At 37.0% G+C, this 25048-nt stretch overlaps 1 protein-coding gene across 11 annotated transcripts in view; it reads right to left on the minus strand.

Annotated features, from left to right (window-relative positions):
• IMMT (inner membrane mitochondrial protein) overlaps positions 1-25048 on the minus strand; it is a 45265-nt gene that overhangs the window by 13215 nt on the left and 7002 nt on the right. For 2 of the 11 annotated variants that reach the window (XM_076000948.1, XM_012774315.3), the window contains exons 2-7: positions 17382-17455; positions 16489-16678; positions 9534-9645; positions 7254-7355; positions 6790-6885; positions 2484-2620 (exon numbers count right to left, since the gene is read on the minus strand). In XM_076000948.1, the coding sequence (XP_075857063.1) occupies positions 2484-2620; positions 6790-6885; positions 7254-7355; positions 9534-9645; positions 16489-16678; positions 17382-17455 (711 nt within the window). Of the gene's footprint in view, positions 1-2483; positions 2621-6781; positions 6886-7253; positions 7392-9533; positions 9646-16488; positions 16679-17381; positions 17456-25048 lie in introns of those variants that run through there. The other 9 variants (XM_012774314.2, XM_076000947.1, XM_012774313.3 and 6 more) reach the window with 7 other exon arrangements.

Here is a 25048-nt window from a genome sequence, read left to right on the forward strand (position 1 = left end):
TGTATGATAAATTTTCCAAGACTACAGCATATGCTGCTAGAAGAATGTGGTCTCATATGAAAAGAACTCTTCATAATAAGGTTTCCCTAAGATCAAGTCAAACCCACTGTTTCCAAATTTACTGATTTGAATAATTTGATATATATAAATTATATATAGTAATTTGATATATATCATAAATTGCACATGCACCTACAGCTTCTTTTACAACGAGAAACAGAAGCTAGAATCCATTTTAACATTTCAAAACATATTTATATGTTTTTCTGATTATTCTGTAACATCAGCTAATACTGATCTTAATTAACTGTTTCTGTATGTTGCAAAATCTTGATTGCAATAGATGGTTACACAAATCCACGTGTACCACGTATTATGTGTTCACTGTGAAAACGAAATACCCTCTCATGAAGCCTTCCACCAAAGTAGTACCATGGACATTTATTTAAAGCTTCTAATCAGCATCCTTCTGAAGGATGTGGATCCATTTGGGTTTGAACCCAAGTCCCTGACATCATGCAACTTCCAGCCTTCCTATACCTGTGTAACCAGCATGTTAAATATCCTGTATGGGTTCCATTTCACTACCTGAACTCTGATAATTAAATTATTTTCTTAAACCTCAAATAAAATGGAATTTTCTTTTAAGTTTTCAAAGTCTGTAGTTTTCAGCTACCGTGTTTCCCCAAAAATAAGACAGGGTCTTATATTTATTTTTCCTCAAGAAGACACCCTAGGGCTTATTTTCAGAGGATGTGTTATTTTTTTTAAGTACAGTACAACAATCTACATTGATTCAAATATAGTTGAGTCGTCTTCTTCGGAACACCATCATAACTCTCCAAACCCCGAATTCCATCCTGAATTTCTTGTGACTCTATTTCCTTTAGAACCATTGGCCCCAATCTCTCATGTCGAGCAATAGAGCTCTCATGGGGCAGATGAGAAGGGCTGCTCATCTTCTTTACTGCTCCACGACAAAATGCATGGGTTGTACAGATCAACTGTGCAGCCACGACCATCACCAGGTCTTATTTTCTGGGTAGGGCTTGTATTGCAAATGCTTAGAAATCCTGCTAGGGCTTATTTTATGGGTTGGTCTTATTTTTGGGGAAACACGGTATTAACATCTGAGGTCTAATGTAAATCTTTTATTTTTATTTTATTTTATTTTTTATTTGAGACAGTCTCACTCTGTTGCCCAGGCTAGAGTGCCGTGGTGTCAGCTTAGCTTACAACAACCTCAAACTCCTGGGCTCAAACAATCCTCCTGTCTCAGCCTCCCAAGTAGCGGGGACTACAGGCATGTGCCGCCATGCCCAGCTAATCTTTTTCTATATATTTTTAGTTGGTCAATTAATTTCTTTCTAATTTTAGTAGAGACGGGGTCTCACTCTTGCTTAGGCAGGTTTCAAACTCCTGACCTTAAGCGATTCTCCCGCCTCAGCCTCCCAGAGTGCTAGAATTACAGACGTGAGCCACTGTGCCTGGCCTGACTCTTTTGTGATGTAGTATATTTGACTGGAATAATGTAAAGTTTGTGTAAATTTGTTAAAAACTACACTGCTATGGTAGCAAAGGAAACTTACTGACCATGTGTGATTCTGATGCTTGAGATTTACAGCTTGTGTATTTACTTTTACTCTTTAAATGACCAGGTATTGTGATACATTTTTATGTACTAATTAACAATGTTATTTATTATTTTTATTTTTTAGAGATAAGTACTCACTCTGTTGGTGAAGCTTGAGTACAGCAGCATGACTATAGCTCACTGTAACCCTGAACTCCTGGGCTCAAGCCATCCTCCTTCCTCAGCCCCCTGAGTAGCTGGGACTAGGGGCAGGTGCCACAACGCCTGGCTAATTTTTGTATTTTTTGTAGAGATGGGGTCTCACTATTGCCCATGCTGATCTTAAACTCCTGGTTTCAAACAATCCTCCCACCTCAGCCTCCCAAAGTTCTGGAATTATAGGCATGAGCCAGAGCATCCGGCATAAATGTAATTATAAAGGAAATCTACTGAGTCCTAGTATTACATTTTGAAATCAATGTTATTACTTTATTTTTTGAAATGTTTGATATAAGTTAAACAATCAGCATGAACATTTAAAATAGCTGGTGTTTAGGGGAATATGGGATTTCTCTGTATTATTTCTTACAACTACATGTCAATCTAAAAGTATTGCAAAATACAAAGTTTATCTGAAGAAATGGTTGGCAATTTTAAAGCAAAAAAAAAAGCAAGCAACAAATACATTAAGCACTATTAAGATCAAAACTAATTCTTATACCATATCAGTGTTGTAAGATAAAATAAAGCACCAGATTTAAAATTAACTTAAAAACCAAAGGATTTTCTCAGTTTATTTTTTAAAGATAATTAGTCTAGGCTGTTTTCGTTTAATGAGAGAAAAGGTCCACATTATGAGGAAGAACTCAATCTATGAAACACTACATGCTGAATTATTCCCTCGGCTCACCTCAGAATTGTCCATGGCTGCTTTCAGTATGTTGGAGTGTGCGTTGACGGCCTGGACTGCAGCATTCTGAGCTGCAATAGCCTGCAGAGTGATGCTAGCAGTTTGGCTCAGAGCATCTTCTAAACTCTTGGCTAGAGCTGAAAAAAATTAAAAGACCAGCTTAAAAAACGAATCTCATCAATGACTTTAAGCTTTTCCTCTTCTCCTGAGTCTTCCATTACATTTCCCAAAAAATGTAAAAATGAACAACAAAATACACATGGGACTCAAATTTATAGAATCAAAATTTCACTTAAAAGTATGGTAAAATATGGATAATAATTAAACCTGAATAATGAATCTATTAGGCTTATCATACAATTTTTACTTTTATATATGTCTGTTTTTTCACAATAAAAAGTGTTTTGGTTTTTTTTTAAAAAATTGTTTAAACAAGGCTAATATATTTCAAATTGGAAAAACAAGGTTTAGGACACTACAGCCCCTTTTTTCCTAGTAGAGGGTATAAATTCAGCAAAACCATCATTTTAAATAATATTATCAACTCAGAAGGAAAAGGAAGTTCCCAATTCCATCCCCTCAATAAGAATAATACAGCAAAAAAATATAAGGAGATAAAAGACAGATAAGAAAAAGACAAACAAGAAAATATGCAAATAAGAAAAGCAAAAGCAGCTTGAAATGGACAGTGTTTTTCCACAAAAGGATCACAAATGTTCAAGGGGCTACTAGCTATTAAGAAAATATTTCTATATGCTGCTTCAGGAATACCAGAAAACAAGCAAGGAATAATTTAGATAATATGCTAAAATGGAAAAATGGTTATTTGAAGAAAAAAAGGACAGTGAGAATACTAATTAATAATAATTTATAACAGAGATAACAGAGAAATAGAAAATACATTTGGTAGATGAGACAGAAACATAAGGTGACTTTGAGCAAAAGAAGCATAAACTAGTGATGAACAAATGGAACCTGATGAACCACATGGGGTACCACTGAACAAAGATAAAAGAAGAAAGCTAATAATGAGAAAAAATACCAAGAAATTATTGTGATGCTGAAGTTAAACTGAAGAGCAGGAGATACAAAGAGACAAAGATGGAAGGGAGAGAAAATGCGGTATTTGGCACCCATGACGTGCTTGAGTTAATGGCAGACATCTATGTGCAGATGGCAGTGAACCACTGCAGAGAGGCTACCTGCTGATTCAAGCTCTCTTCTGTACAATGTGCTCGTCTATATACTATGCTCTGATCCCTGATACAAATTACACATATACATGCACACATTTTAAAAGTAAAGTTTGGGAGAAAACTACGAGGTAAAAGATAAAATCCTCCATTTTAAATGTATAACTTAATTCAAGGTGCCCATATGATAAAGTGAAAAAAGTGAAAAGTGAAGAAAAAATATGAATAACAGAAAAAGTAATCCTGTAGTAGTAGAGAATTCAGGAAAAATTAAGAAATGGGAAAAAAAATACAGAAATATTACACCTATTTAGAAGTCATTTATTCAACATTCTCAACTATTTGTAACATGGCAAAAAACTCAGAAGAATGCAAAAAAACAAAAACCCAAATCTAAATAGCCAAACTAATACCCAACATCTATGTTCATTCTGTCCCTTCTATGCTTTTATACAACCCTAACAAGCTCGGCTCCTCAAATTAGGGCAAAATCAACATATTATAAGAAGGGAAGAAGGAACAAATAGAAATAAGTGACGGGAAGACCAAAAAAGTACAAATAACTGCCATCAGAATTTAAAATAACTATCTGTCCAGCAAAAGCTACACACCCTACTACCTCAGAGACACCAATATACTGCAGCAAAATACAATACATTATGTCCCAGGTGCTTTAAGATAGGAAAGTACATTTTTTGGTAACTATTATCTTTGTTAAACCATCAAAAAACTTAACATAAAATTGTAACTTAGCTCACCAATGTCATATAAGAACGCTACTAGAGTGAGAGTCTAGAGGCTAGATGATAAGGTAGTATGTGAGCCATTCTAGCTCCAACAAATAAATTTATAAGTTTAACAATTAAAAGTCTCCCAAGCAAGTAGCTAAAACAAAAACAATCAATTTCTATCTCCCAGAGTATGATGAATCTTCAGCACTAACCATAATAAAACAAATGGTGAGAGTACATGTATTATTTGGAATTTTCACCAACTATATATTAGGTCATTAAATATGAAATGTCTGACTTCAAATCAAAAGTGTAGTTTATCATATCTCAAACAAGAAGTACAATTGGCTGGGCGCAGTGACTCACGCTTGTAATCCTAGCACTTTGGGAGACTGAGGCAAGAGGATCATTTGAGCTCAGGAGTTTGAGACCAGCCTGAGCAACATAGTGAGACCCTGTCTCTACCAAAAATAGAAAAATTAGCTGGGTGTGGTGGTGCACACATATAGGCCCAGCTACTCGGGAGGCTGAGGCAGGAGGATTGCTGGAGCCCAGGAGAAGTTTGAGGTTACAGTAAGCTATGACGACGCCACTATACTCTACCCCAGCTGACCATGGGAGACTCTCAAAAAAAAAAAAAAAAATTGGGCAAAGACGCAGTACAATTAATCAAAGTATGCGCCTAAACTATCTACATGGTTTTGCCATGTCAACAATAGCTTGTTTAAGCCAGCAACAAAGAAATCTGGAGAGCAAGTGGTGAAGAAATCTCAAAAGGCGTTTTCCACAGCTGGTTGAGAACTGAATGTTTTTCCTTGCAAGAAGTGCTCTAAAGCCTGGAAGAAGTGATAATCAGTTGCTGCAGGGTCTGGTGAATATGGTGAATGACAGAGAGTTTCTAAGAGTTTCTATTTGAGCAACGTCTGTGCGATGTGGTCGAGCCCTGTCTTGCTCTTGGCTGCTTAATTGCAAGCATTCTCATCGTTTCATCCAATTGGTTATAGTAGACATATGTAATTGATTCACCAGGTTTCACGAGGCTGTCATGGTTATTACCAGCACTGGACCACCAAACAGACATCAGTAGCTTTTCTTGATGAATATTCAGTTTTGGACGGTGTTTTGGCACTTCATCTTTATCCAACCATTGTGCCAAACGCTCGTGATTGTAAAAAAGAATCCATTTTTCATCACACGTAACAATACAGTGTAGAAATGGTTCACCTTTAGTCATGACAGCAAAGAAAGGCAAACTTTGAGACGATTTCTCTTCTGACGCTCATTTAATTCATGTGGTAACCATCTATCCAGCCTCTTTATCTTGCTGATTTGTTTCAAATAGTCCAATATTGTTGGAATAGTGGCGTTACACCTTGTTGCTAATTCATACATAGGTTGAGATGGATTTGCTTCCAACACAGTTTTCAGCTCATCATTGTCCACCTTGGTCTCAGGTTGCCCACATGGCTCATTTTCAAGATTAAAACCACCAGAATGGAAATTCTCAAGTCATCAACATATTGTGTGTTCATTAGCCACATCCTGCTCAAACACTTTGTTGATGTTTTAAGCTACCTGTGCCGCACTGGTTCTATGATGGATCTCATATTTAAAAATAACACAAATTTTGACTTATCTGCGGTTTCACAAAAATTGGTCTAAAAAATTTGAAAGATAATCACAAGCCAAAACAAGTGTTTCACAGACAGAGGATGTACCTTCACAATAAAAATGAAATAAGTGTCAAAGTGAAATGTCAGAGATATCAACTGTTAAACTTAATACTTAAGGAAACTGGATATTTCATATGTTGTTTTTTTTTTTTTTTTTTTTTTTGAGACAAGTCTGGCTCTGTTGCCTGGGTTACAGTGTCGTGGTGTCAGCCTAGCTCACAGCAACCTTAAACTCTTGGGCTCCAGTGATCCTCCTGCAAGAGCCTCCCAAGTAGCTGGGACTATAGGCATGCGCCATCATGCCTGGCTAATTTTTTATATATATTTTTAGTTGTCCAGCTAATTTCTTTCTATTTTTAGTAGAGACGGGGTCTCGTTCTTCCCCAGGCTAGTCTCAAACTCCTGACCTTGAGTGATCCTCCCACCTTGGCCTCCCAGGGTGCTAGGATTACAGACGTGAGCCACCGCATCTGGCCAGACATTTCATATTTAATAAACTAATACTAAAGCGAGCTCTTGACCCCTGTGTAAAAGAAATTTAGATGGAAAGAACACAATATAATGAAGGTGGTGAATAGGGCAATGCCACTAAAATAAAGAAAGAAACTACAACTAACTGATAGATGACAAACTTGTGCTGATGGTTTAAGAAGAGAGCAACCAAGAGATGACCTGCAAAAGTCCTTAAGAAGCTGTTTGATTTACATACACTCAAGTTTAACTTGTTCTTGTTTTTCCTGTTGTGCAAGGCGAGCTGCAACTTCTTCAGGTGGTCGTTCCCTTACAGAAGATGAGGATGCTTCCTCTTGCAGCAAAAGTAAATAAGAGGAAATCAAATGTCAGCACAGAATTTTAACAGCTAACAGGGACATAAAAACATCATCATCATCAATTGTACTTGCCAGTTACATCAATGCAGAGAATTCTTCTGGTAAGGAGTCTAAAACCACATCACCAATCTTAATGATTCCAAAATGAAGAAATAGGAATCAGGAATCAGCTCTTAACTTCCTTGTTTTCAAAGATGCAGTAAAACATTTAATTTTTAAAAATTTCCTAAGAAAGCCTAAAGACTTAAACCCAATATAAATGTATACTTAGTGTCTAGGTGTTGCCTAGGCCTTAGTTTTGATGCGCACATCATGCACAAAAGAACAAATATAAGTAAACTACCTGAAAGCGCAGGCGTAGGTTTTCTTTCACCAGTTTCACGGCGATCAGTTTTTATGGCTTCTTCATGCTCAATAGCAGGGGCTGGGACCGACGGTGTAACATCTGCTGCAGAAATAATTTGAGCTGCTTCTGTAGGTGCTATAAATGTATGTTACTCATGGTATTTACACTTTCCTGGGTTAACAGAGAAACACATAGGAAATCTACTACTACTACAACCCAATTCACATCTGACTTCTTAAAGGCACAAAAACATGTACTGCCACATGTCTTATCTGCAAGAAGTCTTGTCTGCATCGATCTGCATTTTAACCATCATTATGCTCAGGCAAGACTTCTAGTAACAGTATTAAAACTTAACATATAAGAAGTAGACCTTAGATTTACATAACACAGAAAAAGAGCAACAAAGGAAGAAACAGCCTATAATATAGACAAAAGAAAGCAATTAACCAAAGAATACTTTTTAATTGCTTTGAAGAGAGGTAGAGATGAAAGGAGAGGTGTGAACAGGAACAAGATTACAGTTTTAAACACAAAGAAGAAAGTTCAGTGAAGACCATAAGTTAGTGAAAAAGAACAGAACTTAATTTTTTTTTAATTACATAACTTTAAAGAAAGGAAGGTTAAAAAACCAATAGCTTATAAATTATAAATAAAAGTGTTGATAGAAGAGGAAAATAAACAATTCTATAGCACTCTGGGAAGCCGAGGTGGGCAGATTGCTCGAGGTCAGGAGTTCGAAACCAGCCTGAGCAAGAGCGAGACCCCATCTCTACTATAAATAGAAAGAAATTAATTGCCCAACTAATATCTATAGAAAAAATTAGCCGGGCATGGTGGCGCATGCCTGTAGTCCCAGCTACTCAGGACGCTGAGGCAGAAGGATTGCTTGAACCCAGGAGACTAAGGTTGCTGTGAGCTAGGCTGACGCCACGGTACTCACTCTAGCCTGGGCAACAAAGAGAGACACTGTCTCAAAAAAAAAAAAAGAAAAAGAAAAGAAAAGGAAAATAAACAATTCTAGAGATGTAATGAGGAAAAAAAGCAACAAAATAGATACAAAAAATTTTAAATGAACTGAAGGTCCCACATAAGAGACATAGCTGGGTTATCACAAAACCCATTAACTGGTCACCCTGCTTCTGCCCTTGGTCCATTACCTATTCACAACAGCCAGATGACCGTATTAAAATAAGTCAGATATCACTCCCTTGGCTCAGCATCCTTTTCCTGTCCCACTCAGAATATACAACAAAATCCTGACAATGGCTTCCAAGGACTGCTATGATAGGCTTTCTGCTCTTTCTCTAACTGCATTTGCTCCTGGTCTCCCCTCAATCAATTCACTGCAGCCTCATGTAACCCTTACTTAAATATGCTGAGCCTTTGCACTAGCTAATCCCAATGCCTGGGATGCTTTTCCCCACCAGCCTATTACATGACTTACTCTCTTCTCTTTCTGGTGTTTGCTCAGATGATCCCTTCCAGGTGAGGCTTTCTTTATCCACTCTTTTTAAAACTGCAATATTCCTTCCCATCCTGTCTGACATCCCATATATTTTACTGTTTATTTTTATGAACTTCCTTGCTTCATTACACCAAGGAGTATTAGCTGAGATTTTTTTAAAACTATGTTGTTCACTGCCATATCCCCAGTGCCTACAAGAATGCCAAGTACATACATAATAGACACCCAATGAATATCTGCCGAATGAAATATAGTCAGGAGATTTAATCAAATACAGAAGTAACAAAAGAGAAACGTAAAGAAGTTCAAATATATACTGAACAGGTTAGAGTTAGGCAAGTGTTGTAAATTAAGGTGGGATGACTGGTAAATTCTGAAGGCAAAAATTATCTACAGTGACCACAGCAAGACTCTTTCAATTCTAAGACAGGAGAGAGAATCAGTGAAGTGGTAGAAAAAAGATAAAAGAGAATAAATTTTAAATCCAAAGAGGGGAAAGCTCTACAAGAAAGAGAAAAATAAAGTGTAGAGGGAAAAATACAGTCTGTTGCAGGGAAAAATAAAGTCTGACACTTCTTGCTGCTCCCCTCACTCAACAGTTGTTCACAATAAAGCCCAATTCCCCATCCCACTCAGCCCCTCAAATGAAAGCCAAAAAAACAGGTAAGAATGCTCCTTCCCACAGGATAAGAGCTAGAGGCCATAAGTGTCTTTACTGGGGAAGAGCCTTCCTCTTGACTATGGGTACAAATACATTAGAAAAATTAATTTACCTATAATTTTAAAAGGATGATTCTAAATATAAGTACCTGTTGTCAAAGCTGGAGTATCTCCCTTTTGTTTCTGGAGTTGTGAGGCAGGCTGTTTAGATTCTTTCATTACCTCTGATACACTAGAGATTTTTAGTGGAGCAGACTGAATCTATGGAAATAAAAAACATTTACATTTCAGATATAATACTATTTTTTTTAAAAAAGTAACATACAGTAAACTGCAATATTTTAAAAGTCTTTCAGGCCTTTAACGTAAAACTATCAACACTTTAAATATGTATTTTATTAAACAAAGTAAGAGAATCCATCACTACTAGAAAAACACAGTCCAAAAATTTCATTCCGGATGACTAACCCATATTTTAGTATTAATAAAGGCTTCTTCTCTTAGAGTGACTAATAAAGTTCATGATGGATGACCTTCCCATTAAACACTATTCCTTTATATACTCAATACTAAGATAGGCCGGGCGCGGTGGCTCACGCCTGTAATCCTAGCACTCTGGGAGGCCGAGGCGGGCGGATTGCTCGAGGTTGGGAGTTCGAAACCATCCTGAGCGAGACCCCGTCTCTACTAAAAATAGAAAGAAATTAATTGACCAACTAAAAAATATATATATACAAAAAATTAGCCGGGCATGGTGGCGCATGCCTGTAGTCCGAGCTACTTGGGAGGCTGAGGCAGGAGGATCGCTTGAGCCCAGGAGTTTGAGGTTGCTGTGAGCTAGGCTGACGCCACGGCACTCACTCTAGCCAGGGCAACAAAAGTGAGACTCTGTCTCAAAAAAAAAATAAAATGAAATAAAATACTAAGATAAAGTTATGGTGTCTTCTGTATATACTCAGAAGCAAATGATTTTTAGAGGCTCTAAGTAAAAATAAAAATTAGTTTTTTGTTTCTTTGATTTCCAGGATTTATGCAATTACACACTAAGATACATGACCAATTTATAAGTATTGCCTACTTTCCTCTGTCCCAATTATTGCCTGCCTTAAGTTTAGGGCCCTATTCACTTAAGAGGACTGCCAGATGATATGCCAGAGAAAAGTACTGAGTAATAGAAATATTTTTATTTCCATTAATATTGTCCCACTTTCTGCCAGAGTTTGGCAGTGGGACTCAGATATCCCTAAGATGGCTACTTAAACATAACAGAAATGGTTCTGAACTTTGTCACTACCAGAAACCAAAAATATATCCACTTTCTATGTATTCAAATGTTATTAGTTTTAAGTTATGAGAAAAATGTTAGCCTGGTGCAATGGCACACACCTATAGTCCCAGCACTGTGGGAGGCTCAGGTGGGAGAATTGCTTGAGCCCAAGAGTTCAAGACAAGCCTGGGCAGCATAGCAAGACCCTGTTTCTACAAAAAAAAATTTAAATTAGCCAGGCATAGTAGTGGGCATCTAGCTATTCAGAAGGCTGAGACCAGAGGATCACTTGAGCCCAGAAGTTCAAGGTTGCATCAAGCTGTGCACTCCACTGCACTCCAGCCTGGGCAAGAGAGCCAGAGCCTGTCTCAATCAATCAATCAACCAATCAATAAGAAAAGCAAGTAACAAGCAAAATAATGCCAAGATATATTGGTGGTTTTAATTTGTCTCTTCACTGCTCTTTTCCCTTCTAGCTCTCTCAGGTAGCCACTGCTAACAGCCTGAAATCTATCCTTCTATTCCTAAGCATAAGCCCAACTATATAAACATATACAGTTTTTCACTTCCTTAAACAAACTAAAATAGTGTTATATTATACAAATTATCATGTAACTTGCCTTTTTTTTTTTTCATTTAACAATATATCATGGACATTCTGTTTCAGGTCAAGAAATTCTTTTCAGTTGTATGATATCCTCAGGTAAGGATATCCCATAATTTGGTCAATTTCGCTATTTATAGACATTCAAGGTTTTTTTTTCTGTTTCTACAAACAACAAAGCAATGAACATCTCTGTCCATATAATGGAAAAGCACCACATAATATCTGTGGGATACTTTCCGAGAAGAAGAATTACTGGGTCGAAAATGTTGTATATCTTTAAAACATGTTAAAAGATCACTTTCACATAAGGTTCTAGCAACTCGCACTCTCACATAAACGTGTGTGTGTGTGTGTGATCTGTTTCCAAATTTGGTTGTTCTGTTCCTCTAATTTCTTTTCCTGTGTTAAAACCTTTTTTTATTAAAGTAGCATTATAACAAAATATCGACAAGGCGCGGTGGCTCACGCCTGTAATCCTAGCTCTCTGGGAGGCCAAGGCGGGCGGATTGCTCGAGGTCAGGAGTTCGAAACCAGCCTGAGCGAGACCCTGTCTCTACTATAAATAGAAAGAAATTAATTGGCCAACTAATATATAGAGAAAAAATTAGCCGGGCATGGTGGTGCATGCCTGTAGTCCCAGCTACTTGGGAGGCTGAGGCAGGAGGATCACCTGAGCCCAGGAGTTTGAGGTTGCTGTGAGCTAGGCTGATACCACGGCACTCACTCTAGCCTGGGCAACAAAGTGAGACTCTGTCTCAAAAAAAAAAAAAACCAAACAAACAAACAAACAAAAAAAACAGTCAATATCTAGAAAAGCAAGTGTCCTCTGAGCCCTCTCTACCCCTTCTGCAAAATGTTATTGATTAGTCTTACACATCATTAATTCTTCCATATGAATTTTAAAATCATATTGTCTGGTTTCTCACCCTCTAGAAAAATCCATTAGAATTCTTACAGATTTATGTGTGTGTATACATTTATCATGAAAACATAATTTCTCTCAAATATATACATGTTTAAAAGAAATCTGAGGCCAGGCATGGTGGCTCACGCCTGTAATCCTAGCAATCTGGGAGGCTGAGGCAAGTAGATCATTTAAGCTTAGGAGTTTGAGATCAGCCTGACCAAGAGTGAGACCCCGTCTCTACTAAAAATATAAAAAATTAGCTGGACATCATGGTGTGCACCTGTAGTCCCAACTACTCGGGAGGCTGAGACAGGAGGATCACTTGATCCCAGGAGTTTGAGGTTGCTGTGAGCTAGGCTAACACCACGGCACTCTAGCCAGGGCAACAGAGTGAGACTCTGACTCAAAAAAAAAAAAGAAAGAAAGAAAAACATATATTTGAGAGAAATGACACTTTTATGACATTAAGTTCCATCCAGGAACATAATATTTATATCTATTTAGGCAGGTTCTTACTCCATGTTCATAAAAAAGATTTTATGCATATTGAGAAAATATTTACTCTCTACATATCACTAAGCATGTTGAAACTAAAGAAGTTACCATAAAATACCTAGCTTTTGAAAGCAACAAGATGGTAACAATGCACAACAGTAGAGAATGCTGAATAAATGGTAAAAAATAAAAACACCAACTGCTATTGTAATTCAGAGTTAAGAAAATTCACTTAGGTCTGTGCAGTGGAGGATGTAGGCCTCGAAGGGAACATTATAGGGCAAAGGAAAGGAAGTCAATCTGGGTAGAAGACCACCATGAAAAAAGTTGTGCAAATAGAAGGGATCTTTGTTGAGTTCTGTGCTTTGATCAAGGTCCTTGGAACAGTGCCTGGAACATAATAATCACTTGAATAACATCTGTTGGATAAATGAATGAATAGAAAGCACAAGACATACTTATAAGTTAACTGGCATAGACGTAAGGATTTATATGCAGGAGATAAGGCTAGAAAGGCAAACAAGTGTCAGACTGCCAAAGGTACAGAATGTCAACCTAAGAACTCGTTAAGACTACAAACTACAGGTAGGGCGTTGGCTCACACCTGTAATCCTAGCTCTCTCGGAGGCCAAGGCAGGCAGATTGTTTGCGTTCAGGAGTTCGAAACCAACCTGAGCAAGAGCGAGACCCCCGTCTCTACTATAAATAGAAAGAAAGTAATTGGCCAACTAATACATATAGAAAAAATTAGCTGGGCATGGTGGCGCACGCCTGTAGTCCCAGCTACTCGGGAGGCTGAGGCAGAAGGATGGCTTAAGCCCAGGAGTTTGAGGTTGCTGTGAGCTAGGCTGACACCACAGCAATCACTCTAGCCTGGGCAACAAAGTGAGACTCTGTCTCAAAAAAAAAAAAAAAAAAAAAAAAAAAAGACTACAAACTACAGAAATAAAGAAACCCAGTGGCTAGCTCCTAGGCTAACATTTAACCACTCCTGGCTTCATTTTCCTTATTCAGAATGTGAAGACAATCCTTAAGTTCTCTTGAGTTTTCACATTCTGTCGTCTTCTGTCTTTTAAACAATAGGAAATGTTTGAAGGTTCCTGATAAGTGGTATCATGAAAATATGAAAACCTAATTGCACTCATTTTATTTTTATTTTTGTTTTATTTCAAAATATATTATGTATATTTCAAAGTATATTATGGGAGTGCAAATGTTTAGGTTACATATATTCCCTTTGCCCTACCCAAGTCAGAGCTTCCATCATGTCCATCCTCCAGACGGTGCATACTGCACCCATTAGGTGTGTATATAACCATCCCCTCCTCCCATCTGTCTGACACCTGATGAATGCTATTACTATATGTGCACTTAAGTGTTGATCAGTTAATACCAATTTGATGGTGAGTACATGTGGTGCTTGTTTTTCCATTCTTGTGATACTTCACTTAGTAGAATGGGCTCCAGCTCTAACCAGGATAATAGAAGAGGTGCTAGATCACCATTGTTTTCTGTGACTGAGTAGAACTCCATGGTATACATATACCACATTTTATTAATCCACTCATGTATTGATGGGCACTTGGGCTATTTCCACATATTTGCAATTGTGAATTGTGTTGCTATAAACATTCGAACAATTGCACTTATTTTAGAAGATTCTCTGGTATTGATATGAGGATGACCTAGATTTTATTAGAGGGAGCAATCTGGGGGGCGGAGACGAGGAGGATGGAAAAGACTATGTGTGTGGGGAGAGCCAACAGGCTTAGTTTTCAGAAGATAATTTGGATTTGGATATGAAGTGATAAAGGTCAGAAAAGGGGTAGGGATACGGATAATGTAAGAAAATTAAACAAGATAGGATAGCTAACAAAACATGGGCAACTATAAGGAAGAATCTAAAAATTCTAACCTAGCTACCTTACACCTTGGTATAGTCCTTAATACAAAAAAAGCAAATCAGGAAGAGTGTAATTTGGAGGTGGAATAGTATGAACACGCTGAGTTATTAAGCAGAAATGTCCTGCACAGTAACTAAGGTGGAATGAGGAGAGGCCAAGGCTATTTGGAGAAAGAAGGGATCCATCTACAAAGAATGACATCTGAAGTCATGTCAAATAAGAAAAGAACACTGTCCTGAATTTTTCAGCCTGACTCCATGCTCCTAGAACTGCTTCCAGCTATTTCTCCTGGGTCATGAAGGCTAAAATAGAACCAAGATTTTAGAATAAATCCACAGGATTCTGCTCCTTGATTACTGAAGCTGAAAAACTATCTCCCTCAGCCAGTGTAGGAAAGCTCATATGGAAGAATAAATGATGTACAAGACTAGCCAAGAACATTCTGAGAAAGCATGCTTAGGGTCGGGTATGGGGAGGAAGTCAGAAGACACTTGCTTTTCCAAATATTAACTTTGTTATACGATTGGTCCATAGACCATGCTAGATCTTAAAAGAACAGAAATTCACCCATTTTCTAAGAAAGAACTGATCAGCCATGTCCAGCCTCATAGCATAAAGAAATGCCCAATAACAAACAGCCAAAAAAATCTATGCTCTTTTAAAAGATTTTGTTTACAAGAAGCTGTATTTGAAGAAATACTTAGGGTAAGAGTTTCAAAAAAAAATTGGGGGGGGAATAAAGAGTGAAAGTCTGAAAAATATGTATGAAGTTTCAGAAATACAAGATATCCCTATCAAACAATCAGCATGTAGCTGAAAATTCTGTCACTGTTTTCTGGTCTAAAAGGTGCCATTACTAACCATAACATGTGGGTTCTTCGGCATGACCATTCCACATTTAAGTTCATAGTGTGTTCTAAGAAAGAGCTTGACAGCTGCACCAGTGTGAGCTGACATAAAGATCACCCTCAGTCCACAGGGCAGCCATAGTTACCTCCACCTAAGCTGTCCCCTCCATTTACCCTTGTGCAATTACCTTCTATGTGGTATGTACTAACTGAGAATACTTATGGAACTCCAAAAAGATAAAAATCCATCTCTACTCATTACTATTAGTTCAATTTAAAAAGAACTAACAAACACACAGCTGGCAAGTTGCACTGAATTATACAAAATATTTGTTGGCTCTCCATATCCATGGGTCCCACATCTGTGGATTCAACCAACTCCAGACCAAAAATATTTTTTAAAAAACTTGCATCTGTACTGAACATTTACAGATTTTTCTTGTCATTATTCCCTAAACAATACAGTATAACTATTTACATAGTATTTACATTGTATTAGATATTATAAGTAATCTAGAGATGATTTCAAGTATATGGGAAGATGTACATAGGTTATATGCAAATACCACACCATTTTATATCAGAGACTTGAACATCCATGGGATTTTGGTACTTGCAGGAGGTCTTGGAATCAATCCCTCATGGATACCAAAAGACAACTGCTGGCCGGGCGCTGTGGCTCACGCCTGTAATCCTAGCTCTTGGGAGGCCGAGGCGGGCGGATTGCTCAAGGTCAGGAGTTCGAAACCAGCCTGAGCAAGAGCGAGACCCCGTCTCTACTATAAAACAGAAAGAAATTAATTGGCCAACTGATATATATATAAAAAAATTAGCCGGGCATGGTGGCGCATGCCTGTAGTCCCAGCTACTCGGGAGGCTGAGGCAGAAGGATCACTCGAGCCCAGGAGTTTGAGGTTGCTGTGAGCTAGGCTGACGCCACGGCACTCACTCTAGCCTGGGCAACAAAGCGAGACTCTGTCTCAAAAAAAAAAAAGACAACTGCATTTTTGAGATGAAAACAACCTGCTTTTAAAATACTCCATTGGATAAATTACAATATTGTTTAAAACTCTTACCGGTTTCTTTGGCAATGGAACATTATACGGTGCAGAACCAAGAACCACCTCAAAGAGTTTGTCTGAGTAAGGTATGGTTTTCTCTACACTTTCCCGGAAATGGGAATCCCATTTAGCATATAGGATAGTGCCACCAATACCTCCACCAACAAACAAAAGGCCAGCTCCAGCAATTTTGCCAGTGGTCAACCTGAGTGAAAAAAACAGGAAACACATATTTATTTGCTCTCCAATACCTACTTTCCCATACCAATTTAAGAGTCTCAAAGACCTCTAACCTCTATTACTCTACTGCTAACTAAGATCACGGCAGCCAAGTTTACCAGAACAGTAGCACATCACTTTTTCATGATTTGTTTCTAACATGTCTACAATAGAAAATAATAACATTTAATTATGAAAATCTAACATTTTAAAAAAATAAGACATCTAGGATATAAAGAATGGAGCAATCTACCCTTTAACACTTAAATCTCAAGATGTTCACAACTATCACTAACTTTGAAGGCTCCTCTCCCTTGATTAAAAATTTCTGTAAACATAATAAACTCTTTATAAAAGATAATAAAATATCAAATAGAACCAATACTTGTTTAAGTTACAACATGCTGAACTCTGTTATTCACAGAATGGAAGATAGTACATGGTAGGGAAGGTCTCCCTTGTACGCCATCCAATTACCAAAAAACCAAAAGATGCATCATTAACAAACTTTACCTACAAATAAACAATACTTTAGAAGGTACCCCAACAATAATACATCAAATCTTTAGGGTAAATATACTAAAAAGAAGTGTTAGGCAGCTATTCCCGTATTTAAGGAAAACACACACACACCCTCCCTTAAGCAGCATACAGTGAAAGACCTGGTTATATGGAGACATCCTACATACCCAGATCTGCCTGAAGTAGAGTATCTCTGGCATGGTCGCAACGGTCGGAGGACAAACTTCCCACAGAGACAATTCTAAAGAAGAAAACATCACAACAAATTAAAGGAATCTAGGAAGCTGTCAGGGTTGGTAATACAGAAATAATGCTTTTTTTTACAAATGTCTTCATTAAACAAAAAATTATTTCATTTTCAGAAATCAATTTATCATGAAACAGTTATAATTTCTTTAAAACAATGATGCTTTCTGCACCCCACGGCTCATAAAATTACTTTTAATATTTTAAAAAACCATAAGACTATAACTAATTAGCACGTTTAAGTGTTTTGTTTGTTAATTATTTCTTGAATACAATTAGAATTTGCCATATGCTTTCTTAATTGGCCAAAATCCCCAAAATAATATAAAATATCTATTTTTGCTTTGTAAATTTAATTTAGACATCTAAAAATCACCCACAGGGCTGAGTACCATGGCTCATGCCTGTAATCCTAGCACTTTGGGAGGCTGAAGTGGAAGGATTGCCTGAGGCCAGGAGTTTAAGACCACCCTGGGCAATAGTGACTTCGACTCTACAAAAAATAGAAAAATTAGCTAGGCATGGTGGTATATGTCTGTAGTCCCAGCTACTCATGAGGCTGAGGCAGGAGGATAGCTTGAGCATGAGTCGGAAGTTGCAGTGAGCTGCAATGATGCCACTATACTCTAGCCCAGGCAACAGAACAAGACCCTCTCTTAAAAAGAAACCTTTTCCCCTAAGTGGCCTCAGATGATCTGTGAAAATAGTTCTCTATTCACTCGACCCAGAAAACCCCACAAAATCATGCAAGTCAAGAGGTTCAAATATTTATGTTCACTTTAAGAACGTTAGTAAAACTGCCCATGCCATCAAGGGGTATGCATATAACAAAAAGCCACCAACTATTTGAAAGATGTTACTTTAAAAAACCGTGTACTGTTCCAAAATTACAATGATAATTTCTTCAGGCCAAACAGTGGGGGTTGGACCCAGGGTTGGTGACCCAAAAAGAGTGAATTTTTTATGCACATGCTTAAAAATACAGAGAGTAATGCTGAATTTAAGGGTTTAGATGTAGATTCTCTGGTCATTGAGCATATGCAGGTGAACAAAGCACTCAAGATGGGAGTTTACAGAGCTCATGTTCGGATTAACCCATACATGAGCTCCCCTTGCCACATTGAGATGATCCTCACTGAAAAGAAACAAATTATTTCAAAACCAGAAGAGGAGGTTACACAGAAGAAAGATAATCCAGAAGAACTAAAGAAACAAAAATTTATGGCACAAGAACAGATGCCACATAAAATAAATGCAAATAACAGTAAAAAAGAAAAGAAAAGAAAAAAAAAAAACAGCACCCAGACTCTAGCTAAAAACATGGAATTATAGGATACACAGTAAAGGGAGAGATCTAATTTCAGCTTAATTTATCCAGAAAACCAAGTTGCCCATCTCTAAACTAACTATGTAGCCAATAAACTAGAGGCAGTCATCTAAAAGTTCATTCTTGGTTTATACTATTGTACTGTTAGACTCAAAGCCAACAGTTTTTTTGTTTGTTTGTTTTTTGAGACAGAGTCTCACTTTGTTGCCCAGGATAGAGTGAGTGTCATGGCATCAGCCTAGCTCACAGCAACCTCAAACTCCTGGGCTCAAGCAATCCTACTGCCTCAGCCTCCCGAATGGCTGGGATTACAGGCATGCGCCACCACGCCCGGCTAATTTTTTCTCTCTATATTAGTTGGCCAATTAATTTCTTTCTATTTATAGTAGAGATGGGGTCTCACTCTTGCTCAGGCTGGTTCTGAACTCCTGACCTCGAGCAATCCGCCTGCCTCAGCCTCCCAGAGTGCTAGGATTACAGGTGGGAGCCACCAGGCCCAGCCAAGCCAACAGTTTTGAGAAAAATATTTTAACTAATATAAATGCTCAAGTATACCTATCTCCACATAACTAGTCTATCTTTATACAAAAGCAAATGATCAGGGCTATGCTTTGTAATTGGTTGTAATCAAAGTAAAACCCATAAACCTAAATATTTCTTAATAATATGTGGATCCCTTAAATTAAGCAAATAAATCTAAATACCATTTGGGGAAGGTTTTAATGAACTTAAAACCATTCATACCTATCAATTTAAAATTTCAAACTTATCCATAAATAAAATTGTTTTTTATACCAAGTAGAAAAATCAAACTGCAACAAGTCAAGGGCAAAACATTGCTTTCTCTAGGTTCTTTAATGAAATTGTATCTAAGGAATATCAGAATAACATAAACTTCCTTTTTAACATATCTTTAGTTTTAAGAAAATATATCACATGATTATAGGACATATGAAATAACTCTAGAATTATAGTTGCAATTTACATCCCATTTGCCAAAGTCTAGAGATAAACATTTAACTAATGTATTAAAACATTTTGAAAAACAAATAAACCAGATGTTTTTTTCCTCTCAACCAGATGTTTTAAAACATGTAAAGTAGATATAATTGGTATTAAAAAGTATTTGATTCAGTCTATACTCGTGTCAAAAAAAAAAAAGTATTTGAATTATTACCTAAAGTGTAGAATTCTCAACATTTTTAACTGCTTTTAACAGAAAAGGGTGTCTTCCTTCTATTCTGTACAGCAGGTAGCATGGAATTGTAAACTATTTTTATATGTCAACAACTCCATTTTTGTGACTTAAGGAGAAAATATCAGGAGACCACTGAAGTTGTGTTTTATTTAAGGTTGTATTTTTTACTGGTCTATTGTATAAACAGTTATTCAGGTCAATAGTTATGGCACTGATAACAGTAGATAATTAGCTAACTGGAATATTAAGCAGCAAGCAAAATAATGGATTACTGGCTCCAGGTTAATATAGAGACAATTCAGCAACAGAGTTTTGAGTACACCCTAATTCAAATCAATATTTTTAAATCTGTTTCTTTATCCATCTTCTACTTTCTTTTATCTTGGCCCTCTATCCTCTCTTTGACAGAACATATTTTGACTCTAAATTAATAATCCCTAGTATTAAACAAATTTAGAATCTAAAGTTTTAAATCAAAATTAGAGAATGAAATCTCCCTCATAATTCTTTCCCCAGCTACCCAGTTCTCCTCTCCACAGGAAACTGAATGCTTTCGGTTTCTTGTTTATCCAGAGATAGTTGATACATATTTACCCATATGTACCTATTTTCCTGACATTCCCCACTTTTATACAAATGACACTATAACATACATCCAGTTCTCTACTATAATTCATTCAAGAATATATATTTTAGAACAAGTACGGTGGCTCACACCTATAATCCCAACACTTTGAAAGTGTGAGACCAACCTGGGCAACACAGCAAGACCCTGCCTCTAAAAAAAATTTTTTTAAATTAGCTGGGCATGGTGGCGTGTGCCTGTATAGTACCAGCTACTCAGAGGCTGAGGCAGGAGCCTAGGCTCAAGCCTCACTTGAGCCTAGGAGTTCAAGGTTGCAGTGAGCTATGATTATGCCACTGTAGTCCAGCCTGTGCAACAGAGGGAGACCCATCTCTTTAAAAAAAGAATATATATTTTATATTGTCGTATATCAACAATACACGAAAAGCTTCCCAGTGATTTTATAGTAATTAGGTGTTCCATTATATAGCTGTTACTTGACATATTGTTAACCAGGCCCCAGTTGACAGACTGAGATTTTGTCTAAATTTTTGTTATAAGAAACAATACTGCCTGAGTAACACTAGACATTCATAATTTGGGGTCAGTTCTTAAAAGTGTTCTTAGAAAAAAAATTTGCTTTGTTGAGAAATACTACTAAATTAGCCAAATTCCACTCTAGTAATATAAGAGTATGTGTTTTCCCACATCTTCTCCAACATACTGAATCAAGTTGGTTTTTATTAATCATTGACAATCTAAGGGGGGAAAATATGGTGTTTCAGTTTAATTACAATTCCTGGCCAGCATGGTGGCTCATGCCTGTAATCCTAGCAGTTTGAGGGGCCAAGGTGGGAGGATCACTTAAGTAAGACCAGGAGTCTGAGACCAGCCTGGGCAACACAGTGTGACCCCATCTCTACAAAAAAATTTTTAAATAATTAGCCAGCATGGTGGTGCGCACCTGTAGTCCCAGCTACTTGGGAAGCTGAGGCGGGAGGATCGCTTGAGCCTAGGAGTTGGAGGCTGTAGTGAGCTATCACCAGGCCACTGCACTGCAGCCTGGGCAACAGAGAGACCCTGTCTCTAAAAAAACAAAACAAAAAAACTTTATTATGATTGCGCATCTTTTCATATAATTATGATCTATTATTTCCTTTTCTGTGAACTGTCAGAGCATATTCTTTGCCAACTTTTAAAATTAGATTGATCTTTTCATATTCCTTTATCCAAGTGCTCTTTACATATGATGATAAATTAGCTATATGTCTGCTAACTGCAAGTTCTTGTGCAGTTTGTGATCTTCTATTTATCTTTGCTTATGGTAGCTTATGCCATACAGAAAATTATTTTTGTCTAATAAAAACTCAATCTTTTATTTTATGCCTTCTGAGTTTTCTCATATTCTTAGAAAGCCACCCTTAGATTATAAAATAATCCTTGCATGGTTTCTTCATGAAAGGATTTTCGTGGCTTCTTTTTTTATTTTTAAATTTTTGAAACTAGGATAAAGTATGAAGTATGGATTCAACTTTTCTTTCAAACATCTATTCAGCTGTCCCTAAATCATAGACTATCCAACGATTTGAAATGCCACCTTTAATTTTGTTTTTTGTCTTTAGCGAATCAAATTTAGTAACAGAGGGTTATATACCAGGGTAACAGAGGGTTATATACTTTAGTGATGCTTACATTAGTAAGTTCTAATAACCCACTACCAGACCACTTTTAAAATATACTAAACTCTTACATGAACTTACATTTTTTATTTTGTTCCACTGATCTAGTTATGAATATACAAATACCACACTGTTTTAAATAATGTACCTTAAAAAAATAAACAAAAGAAAAAAAAAGAAATATTGCATCTTAGAAATATTAATAGGTTTTAATCAGGTGGGGCTAGTCTTCTAGTACTATTGGTTTTCAAACTTTTCTGGATATTCAATATTCTTTTACTTTTTTAAAGCTGGGCTTAATTTTTAAGCTATCTTATTTCATTAAATACTAAAACAAAAAAATTTTTATGTACACCTAAAAAAGAAAAAAATGCTTTCAATCAAATGGCACACAATCAATTGTAAAATGTACCCTGAGTCCAAAGACAATAAAACATGGGGAAAAATTATGTCCAAAGAGTGGTAGCAATAGAAAGTTTCATACACGTATGTGAAAAAGAAATAGAAATGAATGACTTTGTCATGACTCAATAGTTTTTATCTAAAATAGTGGGTCTTGATTTTTAAAAAGTCAATAATGAAATTCATTAGCCTATCTTCATATTCTAAGTAGTATTTAGTGTCCTAAGTAGAGCTTTAATAGTCAAAAAATGTAAGATTTTTATCATTTTATCACCCAAGTATGAATTCCTAGACACCACAGTTTAGTCTTACCTATTTGGAAAAAAAAAAAAAAGAGAGAGATGTCTTCTAAGTTTTCCCTGGGTTACACGTTGAAGGACCAGGTTTTTTGACATATAGAATTTTCCATAGACTGGATTTTGCTAACAGTACTATTTAGTAAGTTCCTGTCCTCTGTATTTTCTGCAGACTAGAGTTGGATCCAGACACTTGCTCAGATTCCAATTTGCTCTCTTTGAGGAGAATATAGTAGGCAGTGTTGTGGACATCTCTGTTTTTTATGATGTTAAACAACCATATTGATGTGTAATCTCTAGACACATTACTTTTTTGGAAATTGCAAAAGTGGTATCTAATTCTGTCATTTTTCATTTAACAAATTTTATAAGAAGATGCTTTCCCTCATCCACAACTTGGTTACCCAATAGTACAGTTTGTATAGAAAAGGCAGTATAAATGCTTGATTCTTTCTTTTTATGTTTTACCCAGTTATCCTCTAAAGATAACCAAGTGTGGGTTTTTTCTTTGCTAATTGTGGCAGATTGTATTTTCTAAAATTCGAGGTCTCACGAGAGACTCCTGACAGAGCCCAGAAATCCTTAGAACTGAGAAGTAATAAATGTTTACTTATGTATTAATGTTTATTTATATAACAAATGTTTATTTACATATATAAGTATATAACATAAATATAATTACTTATATAATTTATATAATAAATGTTACTACTATAAAATAATAATTATGTTACTAAGTTTAGGATGGTCTATTACATAGCCACAGATAACCAAAGGTAAGTTTGTACCTGGAATGGGGTTCTGCTACAACAAAACATAAAACATGTGGTAATGACTCTGGGACTAGTTGGGGTGAGGGGAGAAGAAGCTAGAAGGGACTGTTAGCAGAAGCCTGATGGCCTTCAGAGGCTGTTGGTGAGGGCTTAAAGGAAAGCAAAAAAATGTATACGTATTTTTGGAACCCGGAGGAAAATAGTGACAGAAGCTTATCAAAATTGTAATCTGTGGTGAAAGACATAGAAAACAGAAAATCAGGTACAGTTACAGCTACACCTAATGAACTAATGGATTTAGCTAGAGAGTTTCAAGTAGAATGTTCAAAAGTGCTATCCTAATGTTGATGCTGCAATGGCATGAGACTTTGGAGGTCCTTGGAAAAAGATATGGATATATTTGCATGTGGGAGGGACGTCAGCTGTGACCAGAGGGCCAAATGTATTACCAAAAATTGACTGCAGCAATATTTCCTGTACCACATGCTCTTCCAGAAACCTGACTACTCCCCCAATAAAAATGAGTTCTATTTACAGGCCTTTGTTACTAATTCACCAAAAAAGGGTAGTGAACGTGATGCTCTGTCACTCCTAACACTAGAAGATAAAAAGAATACAGCTTCTGCCTGGCTATAAGTCTTGTTCTTCATACTTGCTCTTGGAATCCAGCCACCAAACTGTGAGGAAACCCCAGGCACATAAAGATGCCAGATGTAAGTGGTCCAGCTACAGTCTCTGCTGAGGTGTCAGCTGCAGCTAGTATTCACTGTCAGACATGAGAGTAAGGAAAACGTAGAGATGACTCTAGACCCAACCACTATCTGACTGCAACTTCCTTAGGGTCACTGAACAAGAACTGCCCAGCTGAGCCCAGGCAACGCCCAAAATTGAATGAGGCAATAAATACAATTATTTTACCCCAAGCTCAGGGAAGCATGTTATGTAGCTATCAGTAATCAGAACAGTAATGTTTTTGTTTTTGTTTTTTTTGAGACAGAATCTTGCTCTGTTGCCCAGGCTAGAGTGCAGTGGCGTCATCATCGCTCACCACAACCTCAAACTCCTGGGCTCCAGCAATTTTCCTGCCTCAGCCTCCTGAGTAGCTGGGACCCCAGGCACGTGCCACCATGCCCGGCTAATTTTTCTATTTTTAGGAGAGATGAGGTATCACTCTTGCTTAGGCTGGTCTCGAACTCCTGAGCTCAAATGATCCTCTCGCCTTGGCCTGCCAAAGTGCTAGGATTACAGGCATGAGCCACCATGCCCAGCCAGAACAATATCCTTTTGAATTCATGGATTTAAACACTTATGATGGATTTCAACCAGTTGCAATTATTATCTTTTTCAA

Source organism: Microcebus murinus, chromosome 3, assembly GCF_040939455.1.
Source record: "Microcebus murinus isolate Inina chromosome 3, M.murinus_Inina_mat1.0, whole genome shotgun sequence".
Lineage (NCBI taxonomy): Eukaryota > Metazoa > Chordata > Mammalia > Primates > Cheirogaleidae > Microcebus > Microcebus murinus.